This window comes from Sander vitreus, chromosome 3 (genome assembly GCF_031162955.1).
Source record: "Sander vitreus isolate 19-12246 chromosome 3, sanVit1, whole genome shotgun sequence".
NCBI lineage: Eukaryota > Metazoa > Chordata > Actinopteri > Perciformes > Percidae > Sander > Sander vitreus.
The window spans coordinates 31,415,864-31,437,844 of NC_135857.1; the positions used below are offsets into that span (position 1 = coordinate 31,415,864).

Below are 21,981 nucleotides of genomic sequence, written 5' to 3' on the forward strand. Positions count from 1 at the left end.
CCGCGGGATCGTTTCTCAGTCTAATCCCGTCGACCTCCCGCCTGCGCATCAATTACATCTCCATTGACTGGCCATTAGGCAGAGGCATTGACATTCACAGGCCTCCGTCTGCAACGAGGCCGATGTGTATTCCACAACACAGGAGTTCGGCCCTATGCATTACACCGGGATTACATTATTTATTGAATTTCTCTGTGGCGTAGCGTTGCGAATGAGGTCTCTCACATTTAGCAGGCCTATACCGAGCCAAATTTACGCACAGATTTACGCACATAGGCATTCAAGGAGCTTTCAGTCTGTTGGTACCTTTAAGTTTTCATACTGAGTTTACTGTACCTGGTGTTGCAGTGGCATACTGTATATGAGGCAAAAGGCCGTTTTAATCAGTGTGGTTTAACTTGAGGGGCTTGGTGTTCTAATGTAAGGGTAGAGATAAGGATCTCTGATGGTCTGATATTCTTCTGTTAATAGTCAAATATTTCCCTGATAGTCATAACAATCAGGAAAATATTTGACTATCAAAACTCAAAATCTGAAATAAATTTGGCGGTCACAAAGCCCTCAAAGAATGTGTTACAGGGTTCATAGCCGCAGAGAAGTGATAGCCGAGAGAATTAACGACTTCCACGCCCTTTGCCCCCCCCACACACACACACACACACACACACACACACGTCACAAAACCTCCCCATCCCAAGAAACGCGGTTCAATATCGACAAATAACTTTTTTTTTGTAAAATCAAATTAAATATCTTGTTGATTTAGTGGTATACTTGCAGAAAAATGACACGTTGTAGAAGAAAAAAGAATAATTATTAGGACACATTTTGAGTGGAGAAGAAGCGACATGATTGCATTCTTTCATCAAGTTAACTTTTGAGCATATTAACCCCGCACCCTTATAAACTTCACTGCTATATATATATATATATACTGCTATATATATATATATATATATATATATATATATATATATATATATATATATATATATATATATATCCACTCAGCTCTGTCTGACACTGAAGGATTATGGGACAGGCTTTCGTCCGGGTGGCCCCGGTGCAGCCGCCGGCCAATATACAGCACGCCAGGGGGCCACATCGGCCTTTTTGCAGGGCCCTTCCTGGATCCTAACACGATATTCAAATGTCAGGAGCGGGGCGGAACCCGCCGGCACCTTATAAGAGCAGGACGTCCACGTTTCTCTACTGTATTTGCGCTACAACTCCGCCTGCAACACGCTGCGTCCCGAGGCCCCCGGTAGACTGGGGAAAAAAAACGGGCCAGAAGAAGTCAACATCTGCTGAGCGATAACAATAATACGAATATGAAACAATGGATGACTGACAAATAAGAAATATTGACTTCACAATTCCCAGGAGCAGAGCGTCACATCACTCTTTGCTTTTTTTTTTTTCCTCACTTTTTTTCTTTTTTCTTCCTCTAGATATTTTCTCCCTTTTTCTTGCCAAAAAGGAGACAACGTTCTGTTTTGGGAATTTTTTTTTCTTCTTTTCCCCTAAAAACTTCCAACTTTACGAAGGATTTTATATTTATTTTTGATATTTTAAAATAGGTCATAGATAAGTCTTTCTCCTCCAAAGACTTGTGTTGGGGATGTTGAGTTCTGTGAAGATGGAAGCACATGATCTACCAGAGTGGAATACTTTCTACAGCGAGGCCAGTGAGGTAAAGACACATTCACTCACAAAAATAACAGAAATGACAAACAATCAATCACACTGTTTTTATGTAGGCTACTCTCGTTGTTAACAGCGTCGTCAAGTCTAAGGTTGTTCTTGGCAGTGAAAGAGAGAATACACTATTTTATTTGCGCACATTTTCAGAAGGACTCCGAACGAGAAAAGCTGTAGTACTATCATGAATTATAAAAGACTATTATAAGATTTTACACTCAAATCTTAAGCTTCTTTGACCTATTGTAGGAGTACCATAAAAATACAATATGTTAAGTATGATAGAGTAACATTGAGTATTAAGGCGCACAGCATTTTGACCGGGGCATAATAATTATTATCAGGAGAAAAATGACTAAATTCAGATATTCTTCAGCTGTGAAAATCCCAACAGAAACATTATGCGTTATTGCATTATTGAAAATAACTAAACTTTTAGCCTACTTCAGTTTTTAATTGAATTATTAATAGCCTACCTAATATAAATATAATTCTAAATATTCAGCTTCTAAGTTGCTTACTAAATCATTTGCTCATCAATACACTTTCTTCCTTTGTGTCCCCGCAGCCGCTCGAGCGTTGCGATAATTCAGGTGCAAATGTAACGAGACTTTTTTTCTTTTTCTTTCTCACTAATTCAATTAGAGTTAATTCCATCAGCAGCTTCAGTTCTCACCTCTCCTCGACCTGATGAAATTACCGAGAAGAGACTGATAATATTTATCAGTCAGCGGGCCCATGTATCCTTCTGTCCCCAGTGGAATTTTATCAAACACTTTTATTTCACGTCGAAGGCTTTTTGAGATTTCACAACAACAACAGATTATAAAACGGAATAATTCATCTTTGACATACACAAACGAATAAGAACAGAAAAGAATCACATTCCTCCAGTTGAGCTGAACATTTTGGTTCACTTGTTTTTTCCACGGAAGGAGCGGAGGAGGCCGTCTGAACCGAGAGGCACCATGACGCGCTTTTTACGCATTTACAGGTTAACATCGCCGTGTGAAATCCATGTCCTCTCTCCGCGCACTGAGAGCTTCATTGTGCATTGATAAGGAGTCACTTTTTAAATGGAGAGTCAAACCGCTTTACTTTTACATTTAAACAGTCACTTCAGAGCACTCATTTAAACTAATACCAGTTAAATGCCAGAGAACCGTTTATGTTAGTTTTCGAAATGTTGGAAATCAAACGTCAAGATTAGTTAATTATATTTTATTATTTCACTGTTGTTGCATGTATGTCAACTGTGTTTTCTTGTGAATAACCAGATAGTTTTTTTGTCTCTTTTTCCTCTAGATGTATTCCTCTCCCAGCACCATGAACTCTGGTCTGGGCTCCATGGGCTCCATGGGCTCCATCAACAGCTACATCAACCTGAACCCGGCCACCGCCTCGCCTGCAGGCATGAACATGGCGTACCCGAGCACCAGCCTCAGCAGTTCCCCGCTGGCCTCCATGGGCTCCGGGCCCAGCCATATGTCCCTCTCCCCGGTGACATCGTCCCTCGGCTCGGGCCCTCTGACCCAGCTGGGCCCCGTTGCTCCAGGCTCCCTGGGCTCCTTGTCACACTACCAGAACATGGGCCAATCCATGAGCCAGCTGGGTTACCCCTCCACCGCGACCCTTAACCGGGCCGGGCACAAGGACATTCCCCCAAAGCCCTACCGACGCTCCCTGACCCACGCCAAGCCGCCGTACTCCTACATCTCCCTCATCACCATGGCGATCCAGCAGAGCGGCAGCAAGATGCTCACCCTGAACGAGATCTACCAGTGGATCATGGATCTGTTCCCCTACTACCGTGAGAACCAGCAGCGCTGGCAGAACTCCATCCGCCACTCGCTCTCCTTCAACGACTGCTTCGTGAAGGTGGCTCGCTCGCCGGACAAGCCGGGCAAAGGCTCCTACTGGACTCTGCACCCGCAGTCGGGCAACATGTTCGAGAACGGCTGCTACCTGAGGCGCCAGAAACGCTTCAAGATCGAGGAAAAGCTGGCGAAGAAAGCAGGCAAGAGCCAAGAGGGGGGCTCGGGGAAGGGAGGCCATGGTGGAGATCACCTGGTGGAGGATCACAGCCCCACAGGAGGCTCTGAGGGAGCCGACTCCGCCCACTCAGACAACTCCCACCCAGGCTCTTCAGATGACCAGCCGCATCCCCGGAACTCCCTGGTGCCACTAGACTGCCCCGCGCTCTCCTCCTCACACCTCCACAGCCCGCCCATCTCCCTGCCGTCCTCCTCCTCTGCCTCGTCTTCCCTGTCCCTCTCAGCCACCACCTCCTCCAACCCCCTCCTCCACTCCCAGTCTCTAGTGGGTAGCTCCCACCTCCTGCCCGGCGCCATGCAGCAGCACATGGACCTACAGAGCGATGCCCTCAAGTCCCTGGACCCCCACTACAACTTCAACCACCCTTTCTCCATCACCAACCTCATGTCCAACGAGCAGAAGATGGACCTCAAGTCCTACCAGGATCAGGTGATGGCGTACAACAGCTACACCAGCGCCTCTCCTATGGGAGCCAAGCAGATCTACGACAGCCAAGGGCCGGCCACCATGGACTCAGGCGCTTACTACCAAACTCTGTACAGCCGCTCGGTGCTCAACGCCTCCTAATATGGACACTCACACACACACACAAACACACACACACACACACACACACACACACACACTCACCTGTCTCTAGAGGTGAGCCAAGATGGAGACTTCTCTTTCTCTCAGCCTTTTCTAAAATGGACACCCCAGCTCTCTTCCTCTTTCTTTCTTTCCCTGTCCCTCTCTGGCTCACATCCAGTGGCCTTGGTAGAGACTCACATCTAAAATGGCTGCCGTGTTTGAGGGACCAAAGAACAGTTTTTTTTTTTCGTTTTTTTTTTTTTTTACCAACTCTGACAAACATGGAGACTGGTTGGTTACATGGAGGACAGAAAAGTGTAGCTGGACGATAAGAAGTCTTAACTGATGATGAAGACGTTTGACTGGTCGGTGTGTAAGTCAATACAGAAGTCAGATCCTGTCTTCGCCTGTTGCACGAGCACTGCATGTGGTGAAATTGGCTTTGTATAAAATGTAGATAGAGGTAATGTGAGGGGGTGGGGGAGGATATTTGCATTTATTTATGAAGGGAATAAATTTTAATATATCTTGTATAGCGCTCTGATGACCAGTTACAACCCAAATGTGAGTTTGTTTTTTTTTTTATCCAAAAAAATGGAGAGAAAATGGGCGAGTTTCAGGTTACTGCTTCAGGCAGATGTTACTGCGGTGGTTTTCTTTTTTTTGTGTTACAGCATTTCACACTACGTCCATCATTTCTGTCAGATCAGACCACGGAGTATGTACTTTATTTTGTTATTTTGGTTAAACATATGAAGAAGAAAAAAGCCATTTTGTCCTCGCTGGAGAGGAAGCAGAAGTTAAAACAATCTTTTGCAGCCAGAAGGAACTAGGCAAAGTAACTGTGGTAAAAAAAAAAAATAATAAAAAAAAAAAGAATCATGTTGTGTTTATGTTTTTGTTACCTATACGAGAACATTAAAACCAAATGCTTTTTTGACAGACTGTAACATTTTGAATAACAGATAGCTGGTGCGGTGCATGGGGGGGGAGTTCAGTCATTTACTAAAACAGAGGAGGGGAGGAGAGATGCACTATGGGAGGATTTACATACAGTACTTTGCACTATGGAGCTCCTACAGGCCAGGTGGGCTGATAGTGTGTGTTTGTGTGTGTTACAACAATACTTAGGAACGCCCCCTTACAATATCAATGCATCAGCTCAATGGGATCAGTGTAACAATGTCAAAGGGTGTCAAATAACCCTCTGTCCAAAAAGTGCCTTTTCTTCAAACGACTACTGATCTGATGAGAGATCAATGTACCCACGATCTATTGAAGGATTATTCTGATAAACAGCAGAGGACGCAGTAGTTTCAGGTCACGATGTCCTCTGCGGAGCATGTTTTAGTTTCAAAGAGAAATGTCTTTTATTTAAGCTATGTTGCTTTTCAAACTTTGAAAGTGTGCTGATATAATATATTGTTTTTTTTTTGTTGTCGTTGTTTCTGTTGGTTTAAATGTGATTTGAATGATTCATGTTTCATTTTTTTCTTATTAAAAAGGCAAAAAATGTGGGGAGAAATTCCGCTTTTGTTTTTTTTTTTTCATGAATGATAATTCAGGAAGTGTTTGACACGAAACGGTCAAAAGTAACCTAAACACTGAAAGCTGCTTCACCGTACATTCAGTGTTCAAATCTGTATTCCACAGGGATGAGTAATCACTTAGTTTGTTTCCAAGTACCTTCTTAAAATTACACAAAAATTACACAAAATCATAAAAAGAGACTTCCTCTTTCTGGATTTCACATGTAAAAAATTAAGCTTTAAGAATATTAAAATCAAAATAATGTCATCCAACTGGCTTTGATTATATTTTTTAATAGAAAAAAGCTCCCTGAATGTATGTTTCGTCATTTTCTAGACATTTTGCAGCAAATTATTCTTCAACTCTGCACATTTTCCAAAATACAAAAAGAAAATGTTGGTTTCTAGATCACATAGCGTTGCTGACAGGACCTCCATGACTCGCCCTGGTCAATCAATCAATCACAACTCTTTTTTTTTTTTGGACCTGTCTGGTGAGGCGGTGCTGTAGGAATAGCAGCGTCTTGTTGAAACAGCTCCTGACCAAATGACTGTGGTGTGTGACATGTAGGACTGGTAGACTAAACACGGCTGCATCACACTGAGAGCCTCAAAGCAGACCTCTGCACAGGCCATCGGCCCGGGCGGCACACACACAGCCAGACACGGCCGGACCCCACTCCAAAAACCACTGACCTGCCTCTGACCCGGCACTAGACAAACTATCAGCAAATCATCAAAACAAAAACAGGGAGGAAAGTAGAAGCAGAATATTTTGCTTTTGAATCTTTACGGTGTCTGCTTGGCCCCGGCAGCTCCCTCTGACCAATCAGATCCTTTTGTGTTTATCCCAAGCAAACTGTTAACACAAAACGCATCACTTTTTCTCACAGTTTTCTAAACTGCAGCTTAAGAATGGAAACCTGCAGAATCTCTACTGAATAATATCAAGAGAATAAGGGGGAGCTTTGATGCAAATGAAGATGTAGCAAATTATGACTTGATGAGCAAAGTTCTGAGCAGCTCACACACTAACGTACTCTATAATGTGACATTGTGATGGTTCCTTATGCAGGAGAATAAAACAGTTAATTTATTGATCTTGGTTCCTGCAGCCGCCCTTCCCTGGCCTCATGCTTCCCTGCCCTGACGCCAGGCCTCCCGTCTGCCTGTCTGCCCGTCTACCTGGCTGCCTGTCTATCTGTCTGCCTGTCTGTCTCTCCGCTGGCTTGCACAACCTAGCCCTGTGTTGTCAGAGTTGTCACGTATTTCTTGCTGCCTTTTCTTCTCTGTCACGTCAAGCACAGCAACTGTGAGCCCGGAGACTTGGAAAATATAGATTGACACACACACACACACACACACACACACACACACACACACACACACACACGCACACACACACACACACACACACTCACACACAAACACACATGAATACAACACGTATAGTCTCACTGTTTAACTTCAGTTTCAATCAGAGCAGTGAGTCACGATGCTAACGAACACATAATGCTACCTGTTGCTGCAGAAATTAAAGCATTATTTCCGATACTAGCTTTCACCCTTTTTATGAAACATCATCAATATGTGGGTCTCTAAATGAGCACAAAACACACACCTTAAAGAAATGGTCACTGGTCTATAGTCTGAGTGGGAAATCTAAGGGAGTGTGTCACCTTGCATACACAATAGTCCCTTCAGAGCAGTTGGCTTGATAAGATAGGCAAGCACCCGCCTGATATGGTCTCCAAAGCTACAAAGACACACACACACACACACACACACACACACACACACACACACACACACACACACACACACACACACACACACACACACACACCAGGCAGCTCCAGGTATGACTAACCTGGCTGATTCTAAAATGTCACTCTGATAAGTCCCCTCGCAGTAATCAGGTGACCGCGCTGATAGTGGTCACATTCAGTCCAGGCTTCTCATGAAGGAAAACAGATTAGAGTCTTTCCACAAATAACATACTGGTGCTTGAGGTTTTGAAGGAGCAAAAATGCAGCAGTTCGATTATAACAATTTCAGCAACAAAGGGGGAAAAAAACGTAAGTGTGACCCTTACATTTGTAACCTTTCAGATGTAATCTGTAACCCTCAGCTGACCCAGTTCCACATGCAAGGCTCTTAGAAAATAAAACCAGCTGTTGATAACAGTCTGGATTTCATAATAATAGACTAATAGACTCAGCTGAAAATATGATTCCGTTTAAAGTTTCTGGGATTTGCGTTCTGTGCAGGAATGGGTTATTTAAAAAATGTAAATTCTTAAAGCTTAAAATCAACATGTTTTAGCAGATGTAACACGGTCTTAGCCAGTATGGGAAGGAAAAATGCACTTGTTTTGAGAAAACACAGCGTAAGGATGCTGCTTTTCTACATCAGCCTCACGTTTTACCACATACATGGGCAACGACCATGTATTTAGCCACCAAAACGACAATTGCAAAAAAGATTGTGGTTTGGGTTAAAACACCGGTGCCCTTAAGCAGTACTCCTGGGACACAAACACCCGTTTCCTTGGTGAAAGTTTAGTGTTTTCCGCTTAACGTCTTTCAGGAAAACCCTGTTTTTTAGGACCCATCCATCCACCCCAACCCAAACCCTAGTCTCGTAATGCCAGACCTTCCTCCACAGGGCTGCGGAGGAGGGTCTGGTTAGTCCACACAGCATTCTGGGATGGGAGAAAAACGTGCTCTGGTTTATTGGCATTTCTTTAAACCAATCACAATCGTCTTGGGTGCCTCTCCAAAATAAGCTCGGGCAGGAACTTGTTTTGGTGGAACGTGTAGGTTCAAAGATTGTTTTAGTCGTGCAACAGAAAAACTCAGATTGGACAGCAGTAGTGTAGTCTAATGTATTTTAGCGGGTATACTGTCCTATATAAATATATGGACCAGAATGGACATATCAAAGTGGGGCGTCTGGGTGTCCTCCCCCAGGGAATTTTTTTGTGTCGAAGACTTCATTTCCTTCATCTTGATACACTTTAATGCACAAATTTACAGATATTTATTTAGCCTATGTGAAAGAAAACACAGATGGCAATTCAAAATATATTAAACATATAATGGAAAGTATGTTGTTACATGTCATTGCACATTTTTAAGTGGGTATCTGGAAATCCTGGAGCTTTCTTAGTGGGTATACTGCGTATACCTGCGTGTCACATAAATTAGACCACTGCCCTGCAGAGATCTGAGGAGAGTTAACCATAGTCCTCATAAATCGACCGGAGTTTAAAATGCCAACACAAAGAAAGCGTAAGGTAAAGGACATCCGGCCGAAATGAAAGACATTCAGCAGAATAGCTGGTGGCACCTATACAATCCTGGAAGTGGAACATTGTGGATATAGACTAGCCCAACCCCAACATTGACTTTATACAGCAGCAGTCAATGCGGTGCATACATTAATACATCTGTGGAATGCAAACAAAATACAATGCATTGCTTTTCGTAGCTATATGTACAAATGGTTCATGAAAACAGCCTGAACATGTGTGTGTGTGTGTGACGGCGAACAGTTGGCAGTTAAGCTAGTCTGTCACTTTAGCTCCTTTGGCGTACCAAGCACTGCTGGGTGATGGAAAACGGCTTACCTCATTCAGCGAGATTACTTGATTAGAGAACGAAAACGTTAATTGAGGGTCTGCGACATTGTCTGAACATTGGCATTGGATGTAAATTGTGAGGTGTTGTCCAAAATGGATGTCATTCTTGTGGATACCGGGCTGTAGTACTGCCACTTGTTCTGTAAGCTGTAATGAATGGTTAAACTAAATTGGAAGCAAAACATTTCAATTACTCATGTAACTCTCCTGAATGATTTACGTAGAAGAACTAAAGGGGATTTAGCTTTTATAAACACTCGAAATTAGGTCTAATTTTGCAACGAGTTGAAACAAAGCACCCACTTTTACAATGATATGACACATAGCTTTTGAAATTGAATGAAAACTGTTTTGGTGGGAAAGGCTTCCCATAGAGAAGATCTCCAAAGACTGAATCAGATTGTGTCATGTTTTGCATAAGTAGTGGCTGGCTTTGGAGGTCTAAAGGAGGGTCAATATGGCCCTTAGATCCATGCGAGGGTGACGCTGTTGTTCCTTTTTTTGGCCCTGTTGAGCACTTGATGACAGCTGCCCTCAGGCTGTACTGCTAGTGACAGCATGCGAGCATGCACACCTGCACAAAGAGCGTCTGTGCTTAAATGAAAAAGTTTGATGCAAAAAACATAAAATGTATTTTCTGCTGCTGCTGTAGTTTATGTCTAACCTTCATTTCATCATATTATAGCCATTCTGCTCTGCTCTGTGGGCCAAACAGACTCAAATTGTGTTTTAGCAAACAAATATTACAGAAACTGAGTATACACTTAGACTGAAAAATAACAAGAGAGTTAACTAACTGACAAAGTGACATTCATATGTTTCACTGCAGCAGTGTAGAGGATTCTTCCATTTAGCAGCTGTATGATTGGAAAAACTGACTGGCACAAGCATGCACTGGAAGAAAGAAAGAAAGAAAGAAAGAAAGAAAGAAAGAAAGAAACAAACAAACAAAGAAACAAAGAAACAAAGGAACGGCGAGGAGAGGAGAGGAGAGGAGAGGAGAAGACAGAAAAGGGTGGTGTGTGTTTCCAAGATGTGCCATGCAAATGAGGCTGTGCATCCTGGATCCTGTTAGGTGGATGTACTGTTTACACTTGTTATTGCCTGAGGAGAGGGAGGGAGGGAATGAAGAGAGAGGGAGAGAGAGAGAGAGAGAGAGAGAGAGAGAGCACGTACAGTTCAGGCCTCAGGCTATACTCCCTTTTCTGAAAAAGAAATGTGTTAGATGACAGACAGACAGACAGACAGACTGACAGACAGACAGACAGACAGGTCAGTTAATGAGGCAATAAGACAGTCGGCCGAGATCCTGAGCCTGATCAAACAGCAAATTTGCATTTTGAACAAACAATGGGTTAGCTCAAAAGGTCTTAGAATGAAATCATAAGAACATTAAAACACATTCAAAAAGCCACTTATTCTAAAAAATGTAGATGTATTTAGATGTATTTATTAGTAGGATAACCCCTTGAGATGAATCATCTCATTTTCGAGGGGGTCCTTAAAACAATTAAACAGTAAATATAAAACACAAAATACATTCACAAATACACACATCACTCCCAAGCCTAACTGCTCCAAAAAGATGTTTTTGAAAATGTTGTAATTCAGTGATCTTCAGATAGAAAGTCAGTAAGACATGTATTAAACAGTCAGATGGAGCTTTAGCTGGTAAACAAAGTTGCGAGACAGACAGGTGGACAAAAAGCTGTAAAGAGGCAGTCAGACATTCAGAAGTTCAGTAAGACAGAATGACATTTTGCGGGTAAAGCTGCTGCTGTTTATTTATGTTGTTTATGAGAATTTGTATATTGAGTTTGCTATATGTTGCTCATTTTATTCTGTATTCTTTTTTTAGTTTTTTTTTAGTTTTACTTATTTGTTACATGTTTGAAACAAACAAAAATCAATCTGAAGATGGAGGCAGACGGAGAGTCACATGGACAAAAAGCCGTGAATAAATCTAAAGGACAGAGAGATATTCAGACGAGTGGAGCTGCAGCTAATAAAGAAGACAGAGAGTCCATGAGACAGTCAGTAAGTATGTCATTCAGACAGACAGATGGAGAGCCACTGGCCAGCAGAGGCACAGATAAGCTGTTGGACTTTGCTCTGTCGGCCGTGGGTGTTGCAAAGAGGCCCGAGATAAAAAAGGCTGGCCTGAGAGACGAACACAGAGGAGGCGGCTGATTACATTTAACCTGATGGTGTGTGTGTGTGTGTGTGTGGGGGGAGTGAGGGACAGACAGGGAGGACATTATCGATCAAAACTAGGCCATCGACTCAGGGACACAGATGCATGGCAGAAAAAAACAAAAGGTTAAAGGTCAGGGGAGCTGGTTTCTTAAGCTTTCTAAAAAGGTCGCTGCTGGTTCGAATCCCTGACTAGCTCCGATGATACTCTTTTCTTTGATCCAGAAAGTCCTGATCTAGTTTGAAAGTAACGTTTATATGATCCCTCCATTTGCTGAATTCTTGATGTATTTTTTGTTGTTGTTTTTCCTGCTCTGCTTAGTCTTATTTCTGTTTTATTTTTCGTGATTCATTTCCTTTGCTGCATCCTGTGTCTGTTTGCACTGACCCAGTTCCCCTTCAAGTGTCATAAAAGTTTCAACTTATCTTATCTTAATTTCCGTGAGTAGCATTGTCACTGTTATGATTACACAAAGAGCACCTGCTGGGTTTGTCAAGTCTGCTTTGTAACATGATACACTGTGGATTTCAAAATAAAGGTAATGTACTGTATTATCCCTACATTGTTTGGTGTGGTGTCCGCTTATAACGAGCCTCTGGTGGATCAAACAGTAATAGGAATCTGTTATATCAGAGGTGAAAATGCTGGATGTTACAGGCTAGACTCCTGTTTCTCCTCCTATAGTTTCAGGATGTTTGGATATGCAGTGGAGGGGGGTGTGAAGAACAATATCCTCAGGACTTTGTACTGCTCTCTCCTTCCCGTGTGTCTGCAGAGAGTCTCAGGTTGGATTTTATGGTATCGGGTGCTGAGCGTGGCGAGCAGCGTCGCAGGGGAAAGCCCCTACGCAGCTTGTTTGTATCACTTAAATGAATCTTGAGCCAGAAAGTCATCTTCACTTCCCTTACACTTTCTATAGCCTACCAACATGCAAACTTACTGTAATTGCTGTGTTATTTCTCCCCAGGCGAAGCTAATACTGCTGGAAACCCCTTGGTACTGGCAGACTGCGTGTAACATCAGTAAAAGTACACACTTTGTTGTATTGTACTCACTTGCAGGTGTTCTTTGGATATTCTGGGTGTACTGTTTTATTTAATCCTGTGAAGGGCTCATTGCACGGGTGGAAACTGGTCTCAATTTAAAAAACTGTATAAACAATCCAAGACAATCGTAGCACTTTTGAAAAATGAAAATGCCTTTATTCTACATGACAGTGCATTTTAAAACGACCAACGCGTTTCTACTCACTCTGTCTTCATCGGCGTCTTTGTCTGCAGTGACTTACACACCTGTACTGTGCTGCTCTAATGACTCTATGGTAATGAATGATTTTGGTTGACATGTTGGGGACATTCCATCTTGCTGTTAATTCCATTAACAGCAAGAATTCCATAAAACATACAGTTTCAGCTGCTTCCTTCCTCAGTGTTGACCAGGTGTCTGGTATCAATGGCTTTGTGTCATTTGGCCATGCCAAATTAAATGGTTACGTGGCGTCAAGGCTGGGGAAACATGCTCAAATGGAATGCATATGAGGTGGGTATCTGTCATCTGATGATCAAACAGCAGCAGGTAGTGGATAATCTCTACCTGTGTGTTAGAACAGAACATGAGGCGAATTTAAGAGGCGATTGCATCCAAAGTCTCTACGCCCTGGGCGTCCGCACAAGTTGAAAATGTTTCACCTTGAGCAAACAATTGAGACTTATCCCAGACATGAGGAGGAGAGAGAAAGAAGTGGCAACAGAAAGAAGAGTTTCTAGTGAGTTCAGTTTTAGGCGGAGCTAAGCTAATGTCTGTACAGTTAGTTTTGGAGCGCACCCAATAATTATATTGACCACAAGTCCAACCATCAAATGCAATATCACAGAGCAATCCCTTTACAGATACATTACATTGATTTTCTTTAATAGTGTCCATAAATCACCAAACGTCCACCAAGTTCACTGTTTTGTATTGCATCTTATCAGAAGACCATCCAGTCAGACTGTAACATTTGTCTGATTTGTCTTATTTGTTTTTACCTTGTGCGTTACCTGCTGAATAACTGTCACATAGGGGCATTTGTGACAGTTGACAGCATCCAGACACAATTTCAATGCTTTTAGACAAAGAAACTAAAGGTTATTGGCCTGCGTTTCAGTCCAGAAGCAGAGGGGACGTCCTGTTTCTTCATAGCTGCTTTCAATTTGAACAAACCAAGAACTGGACTGTGACAGTGTCAGGACAGTGTGAGGAGACATAAAATGTCCACAAGTGTGATGAGACCTTCAGGAATGTTCGGCAACATCTGGAGAGCATGTGTCGGGTCAAACACACTGTGAAAGTCCGTGTGTGTGTGTGTGTGTGTGTGTGTGTGTGTGTGTGTGTGTGTGTGTGTGTGTGTGTGTGTGTGTGTGTGTGTGTGTGTGTGTGTGTGTGTGACAGAGAGAGAAAGAGCTACTGGCTAGACTTTAAGACAACACTACTTGAATTGACATGACAGCCACTACTGTCCACTGCCGTGTAAATCACAGACACTGAGACATACACACAAATGTCTGCACACACACACATAAAGACACATAAAGACACAAAGAGCATGTCAGAGGCTGTGTTTGTCTCCGTCTCAAAGATGGATGAAGACAGGGTGTCCATCCTTTGCCAAATGACAGGATCTAATGGAGCTGTGTTGAATCTGGCTCTGCTCCCATATCCAAACCGGACTTTGCAATGGAGGTTTGGGTGAGAACCAGGGCTTTGATTCTCAGCTTGAAACCAATTTGGTCAAGTCGGACTCAAATTTCTCCCTCGAGTTAGATTTCGATTTATTTGTTCAGTTTTCCTGTTTGTTTCTTCATCCCTGCTAGAGCACATGAAGCACAACGTTGTGTGAAAATTGCGTTTCTTCCGTACAGGGTCCTGCCAGCTTTTCCTGTCACATTTAGGAGCTTGCCATTTTGCCAGGTTTATAAAACCGGATTCAGATGAAGGGAAGAAGAAACAAGCATCAGGAGTGCAAGTCTGAGGTCTCGAACAACTTCAACAGCTTTTTTTTTTTTTTTTAATAAATAAGAAATAAGGGTTCAGTGGAAAGATAAATAGAGACAATTAGAGAGATAAAGTCAGTCAGACAGACCATGGCAACCATTCAAAGTGATTGTTTTCAAGGCAACATGTGGCACATATGGATAATCAATATCAATGAGATCACACTATAAGATCATGTTGTTGTGCAGATATGCGGATACATTTCAATTTACAATAAAATAACTTTTCTCAGTTGAAATGTATGATTAATTTACATTTTTGGTTTTCAAGGGCAAAAACACATATATATATATATATATATATATATATATAATGTATTGATTCCATTTTTTGCTCTCTTACTCGCTTGAATTATGCAAAACCTTTGCTTTGTCTCAAGATGATTTTTGAAATTATTTGGCACCATTGCTGCATTTGACAGTTTTTTTTCCGAACCACTGAAAGCGTACAGTAAGGTCCAATCGGAATTTAGTTCTTTCAGTAAGCTCGGGTTCGGTTGTCTCAGACTCAGGGCTGAGCAGTATTAGCAACTCTTTAAGCTCTATTTACAGTGACCATTCTTTACATTTACAGCCACCATTTCTGACTGCTTTGCACCTGTAAAATGTGCATCCTTTAAGGCGCATTGCGTTACTTTGAAAACCAGTCCATGACGGATGCATGACAGATGTTTAACAGTGTTTTTAATGTGACGGTTTTGATGTTTTATTTTTCCATTTTGATATTTGTTACTGCAAATGTTGCCTTTGTTTTTGATGTGGTGAAAAATTATTTAAAATGTACAATTTAGTAAAAGGATAAATTACTGGTGTATGCATTACCTTATGCACAAGTCAATAACTGCAGCATCTTGGATTCAATTCCAGACCACTGTTGTCATATCACCTTCTCGCCCAACATTTATGTGTAGCTCTACACTGTCAACATATCAAATAAAAGCAAAATGCAAAAACAAAATGCAATTACTATTATTAAGGATGAAAGTAACATTTTAAAACAATAAAACAAAAAGTGTTGCTATTGTCTCCTGTTCCTTCAGAGCTGAAATTGCACAAACTGCAGCAATGTGAACTCCCATGGAACTCCACAAGCTATAAGAAACAACTTCTTCCTTTTAAAAGCCTGCTCCAAGTTAGTAAAATACCCATATTAAGTAATCAGCGAATACAATACAACAATGTACAGAACATTCAGAGTCCTTAAAGCTATAGTGCGTAGTTTCTGTCGCCCCAATGAGGAATTCTAAGTAATGACAACAAAACTGTCGGCACGTCCACATGATAACCCCCCCCCCCTTCCTCCATGCAGTTGCTAGTAGCCAAGGAGGACAAGGAGGATTGAATCCAGAGAGAGTTGTGTGGAGCTGAGTTAGCTTTGTAGCAACTCATTTGGCAATGGCTTAAATGTAATAGACGTTTATTAACATCAAAAAGTTACGCCCTAGAGCTTTAACAAATTAATTAATTAATAAATAAATTAACAGATTCAATTTGGAAGACATGGGTCCATAAGCAGCTCAGGTGCTCCTCTGATGTTGCTTTAGGGCAACATTTAACCCCTTATGATTCCCAAAATTGACACACAGCATTTACAGAGACAAACACTTCATTTTATCTACTCAAGTAAACCAAATACAAATAAAACTTAGCCTAGACTTGATCTGTGTGCGAGGAAGCAGCAGAATGGCGATAGGGACATTCATGACTTAGCAAATATCCTCATGACACTGATTATTTGCTGCAAATATTTGCTACAAATCAAAGAATTAATCTTTGTTTACAGCACAGACAATCTCTGATTGTTTAATATTCTACAAGCTTAAACCTTATTTGCTTTGAGTGACTTTGTATCTATGTATCATACAGTCGAGGAGAGATGAAACTCCTTCGCGAGTGTGATGGCCCCGAGGCTGATAGCGCAGTTTGTCTTCACAGGCAGGAACAACCCACAGATACAACACACACACACACACACACACACACACACACACACACACACACACACAACACACACACACACACACACACACACACACACACACACACACACACACACACACACACACACACTTATATGGTAAATAGACTGTGTTTTCTACCTTACCAGACAAAGCACTTTACAAGTTGCCTCTCATTCACTCACTCTTTCACTCACACATTCATACACCGATGGTGGCAGAGCTGACACACAACGCGCAGGTCTGCCCATCGGGAGCAACTTAGGGTCTTGCTCAAAGACACTACGATATGCGGGCAGGCGGAGCCGGAGTTTGACACGTCACCTTAGACATTTTACTTACTTAGTAAGTACACACACACACACACACACACACACACACACACACGCGTGACACTATCTTTGTGGGGATCCGTCATTGACATAATGCATTCCCTAGCCCCTTACCCTAACCTTAACCATCACACCTAAATGCCTAACCTTAACCCTTAAACAAGAACACACATACACACACACGCACACACACTCATTATGCCCTGCAGTTATCTTATCAGTCATCACAGGTGTGCATGTTAAAGGGACCCCACCCATTACCGGTTTCTTGTTAGAAATGGATGCTGCTGGTGCGTGTTTCTGTGTGTTTCTGTGTATGTGTGTGTGTGTGTGTGTGTGTGTGTGTGTGTGTGTGTGTGTGTGTGTGTGTGTGTGTGTGCGTGCACATTTGTGTGTCCTGCACATGTGACTGCACATATTAGTACCTACCTATGTAGATGTAGACTTTATTGTGTGTATATACTGTCCCCTGTCTGTCTGTCATTTATCAATTGTGTTTTGATTTACCCCAAAATGGTGTTTACACCCCAAAGAGGTCAAACTCAATGTTAAACCTCCTATGAACAAACCGCGATAAAATGGGAATAACACAAATCTAAATAGACTAATTTGGGATTTGGGAGGGAAGTGATGCGTAAAAAGTACTGTCATCAATTACAGATCCGGAGCAGAAAGAAATTCATTGTGTTGAACCATGTTTCACAGCTAAAAGCTACAGACAAACAGAAGATGCATCGTATGCATGTATGCCAATTTACAAAGAATTCAGCTAATACTGTAAAACAATGTTAACTTATTTATGTTCAAAAAGAACATCAGGGTTAAATCTGTTCCTGGAGCATTAACATATCTGGTATAAATTGAAATGAAATCAAATTAAATTATTATTATTATGAAATGCATGAGAGTTTAACTGAAATATCAATTATTTCACCAGAGAAAACGCAACATGACAAGAGAGTTGGAGTGTAATGGATTTTCTTTATCTAACAATCATTATTTGTACAGACGTCAGCTTGAAGAGAGCTCATTAACTACACAATAGCCAAGTTTCTCTTTGGCTTTTGGTCAAGTTATTAAGCTGCAACTGATTTGCTGCCGACAACATTGTCATTTCAACCAGCAAAAGCGATGATCCATGAATGTTGTAGGCCTCCGCATTGCTCTTTGCTAATAAAACCTGAAACCAGGTCTAAAATGGAAGTAGAGCTACAATGCACTTTCTAATTTTTAACAGTTTCTAACGCTTCGTCTTTGAATCTGCTCTGCTTCACACCAGAATAAACTCAAATCAAGCTTTTCCATGGCCTTTGAATAAAGGCACTGAGACAGTCGCACCACCGTGACAACTGCAGCCAGGCACTTAGAGTTCATTAGCTGTGTGTGTGTACAGCTGGACACACAAACACACACACACACACACACGTAAGTAGGGACAATGTAACAGCTGGGGCTGTGGCCTGCAGTGCTGTGGAGGCAAAAGAAGCCGAGAAGTTAGAGAAGCAGGTTTGAATCCACAGAGCAGCTTTAGAAAATGTGGGCTTGGAAAGTGAATGATTCTCTTCTATCCCTCAACTACTGCTGTTGACGTGCCTTTGAGCAAGGTGCTTCGAACACAAAATGTCCAGTGTTCAACAACAGAGGATAGATAGATAGATAGATAGATAGATAGATAGATAGATAGATAGATAGATAGATAGATAGATAGATAGATAGATGGACTTTATTAACCCCAAATTGGGAAATGACTCTGTTACAGCAGCACGTTACAAGGACATACTCACTCACACACATACAGAAAATACAAGAAATATACTAGAAATAATTAATAAGATACAAAAATGAAATAAGATAGCAAAAGATAAAATGCCAGAACAACGATTGAAGAAAATATAGGACTGTCGTTGTAAAGAAAAAGCACCTGTGCGAGAACACAACATTAATATCCACATTAATATCCACATTAATATCGGTGCTAATCCAGTTGGCAGCACATTCAAAACATGAAATCAATGCAAACAAAAAGTGGTGAATTAAAGTACATCTACACAGGTGTGCAGGGCCTTTGCACCTGTCTACAGGAGGACACATGTGTGCAGGAAGTTTGTCCTGAGCGCTCCTCTCAGGACTATCTGAGTGTGATAGACAGCTTTTACTTTTACCTGTATGGGGTGGGACAACTCACTCCTTTATGGCTCTTTGGAGTCAATGCATATTGATGTCATGAGGAAATTTACTGCACGGCTTTGCCAACGTAAACATAAAACTGATAATGAGCCAAAATAAACAGAAACACCTCTGTGGTTAGATCAGGAGGACAGGAACTGTCAGACAAGCAGTTCATGTTTCTTTTTATTGAAGAATGAATTCAAATACAATAATAGCTGTATGAAAATCATTGTACATTTTTAATTTTGCCTCTTCTGTATTATATACATGGTATTCCATATCTTGCAGCCTGACCAATTGCTCCGTCAGGAAATCAAAACTTACTTTTCAAGAAAGAAGAAAATAGTTTTTGTTTTCACATGACGAGATATATAGGTAACTCTTTATTTATGGATTGGTTATTTCTTAATAAATTCCTCTGACATTTCCTGGAAAGAACAATGCGATTTGGTACAAATTAAAGGCAAAACAGTTGTTTTGTTTGGATTTAGATAAATTCATAAGCAGTTTTCAATTGCCAGAGATATTTCCTTGAAAGAGCTTGTTCCATTTAAACCCAAGTACGTATTCATTCATTAATCATGTATTATTGGAATCATGTTTTTTTATTTAAAGGATGATTTGAATTGCTTGCATGTAGACACATTTCACATTTTTGTTCAGCTGATCTGTTGTGTACTGACGAATAGCAAACAATGTGATTAATCAATTGGAGGTGCACATACTGATCTACAGTACTTCCCCTATAATTAGTACCAAGTTCTTTCCAAGACACTTCTATTAGCGGAAACTACGGACCTGTAAAGTGTTTCAGATTAATATACTGCACATATGCAGGGCCTGAAGTTAACTTGTTTGGCCACCTGCTACTGTGGCAGGTGAATTTTAAAATCCACCTGCCACACAGGCTTTGTCCCAGCCAATTAGTTTTGCCTCATAAAGGTGGAATACAGGAAATGCATGAGCTTTGTTCTTGAACTTGTTAAGAAAACACATTTAAGTGCTGTCAAGTTATTAACAAAATCAATATAATTAACCCTCTGAGTTCTAAGGGCATTTTCACATATCTTCTTAAATGTTCCTTTTTAAGGTATTTGCATATACATTAACTGATCCCCATGTGTTTCATATCACAATGTCAAAAATCAGCTTTCCGTATAGTGACGCCCACATACTTTCTAGAGCAATGTGTAAAGAGATAATTTGGCGCTAAAGCTGAAACGCTTTTTGAAATTCCTCAAATCTCTTTTGTAAACAAACCTTAACTTATAGATGTGTTGTACGAGTTGCTTCAGTGCTTGAAATGAGTTTACCAAAGTATTAGGTTATACTGTATATGATTAGAATAGTAAATAAATCTCTGAAATCAAATGTTGTAATGTCGCTTTTTGTGTTGTCAAACATTGTTTGGACGCGCCGGTGCATCTTTCGTCCTCAGGGGGTTAATGACTATATCATTCTTATGTTTTTATTTATTGATTGACTTGTTTTTGGCTCAAATCCAAGGTAATGGCAAACTTGGTTGAAATGTGAAAGAACAGAGGCAAAAAACAACTAATGAATCACTCAATTCAATTCGTTTGGCGCATGGTCGGGTGTTAATTTCGGGCCCTGTACATGTGTACAAAAATAAATAACTGCAATGATCTTTGTGTTTGAAGACATTTTTAAAAGGCATTCAGGCCATGGTCAGTATCTCCAGATGAGGGATGGCTGACAGCTTCAGACTGATCCCCCACCCCCACCCCCCACCCCCTCCACTCACTGACATGTTACAGAGGAATCTGAAGGTCCCTCTCTCTTTCACCGACCTGTTACTGCGGCTGATTTGTTTTTCCACCGCCTCCAATCAGAGGCCCCCTGGCTAGGACCAATTAACAGCAACACACACATCCACTGAGAGGCTACTGCAGCACCCAGCTGGAGTAGATTAGTTGCCACCTATTGTGCTGCAACGATCAGGGGGTTAAAGATAACACCCACACACGACAGACGAGAGAAGAATACCCACTTCACTCATCCTCTTGTCTCTGTAGAAGAGCCCACATGTTACCTAAACTGGCTCCTGACCTGGTTTTACACAAAGCTGACGCTGCTAATCTGGGAAGGTGGAAACCTGCTGTAGTAACTATAAACTTAGAGTACAGTAGGGTTAATATAGTTTTAAACCTGGAGTTCACTTTTAATGGAAGGTGAATGTATAGTCATACACGGACTAGTCTCGCATTGGCCGATCTTCCTCCACGGCGCTGCGGAGGAGGGTCTGGCTAGTCCACACAGCATTCTGGGATGGGAGAAAAACGTGCTCTGGTTTATTGGCATTTCTTAAAACCAATCACAATCATCTTGGGCAGCACTAAGCGCCGGACGGAATTTGTTGTAGGCCTAGTCTTGCAACAGAAAACTCAGATTGGACAGTCAAGCTAGCTGTCTGGATTTACCCTGCACTGCAGGAGCAGTTAACGTCATTGATATATTACATTTGGTGGTTAAGCAGTGCAGGCTGTTCTCATGAACCATTCGTACATATTGCTACGAAAAGTAATGCACTGTAATTTGTTTTTATTCCACATATTTATTACTCTATGCCCCACTTTAACTGCATAACTTTCTAAGAGTGTGAAGATGGAGGGTCAGGTCCTAAATAACAGGGCTTTTTAAGCGGGGGAGTGGAGTTTGTGTCCTGAAAGAAGTTAAGGGGAAAACACAAGACTCTCACCTGGGAAACAGGCGTTCAGGAGTATTACTTAAGGGGACAGGTGATCCAAATTACAAACTTCTTTGTAATTTTTAACGCA

The 21,981-nt window shown here is 41.5% G+C and overlaps 1 protein-coding gene across 1 annotated transcript; it reads left to right on the plus strand.

Annotated features, from left to right (window-relative positions):
* The first annotated feature begins 1,225 nt into the window (after window positions 1-1,225).
* On the plus strand, window positions 1,226-5,843 carry foxa3 (forkhead box A3). Its single transcript, XM_078246975.1, has 2 exons — window positions 1,226-1,693; window positions 3,007-5,843. The coding sequence occupies exons 1-2, from the start codon at window positions 1,622-1,624 to the stop codon at window positions 4,321-4,323; spliced, it is 1,389 nt and encodes a 462-aa protein (XP_078103101.1). The 5' UTR covers window positions 1,226-1,621; the 3' UTR covers window positions 4,324-5,843.
* The last annotated feature ends 16,138 nt before the right edge of the window (window positions 5,844-21,981 follow it).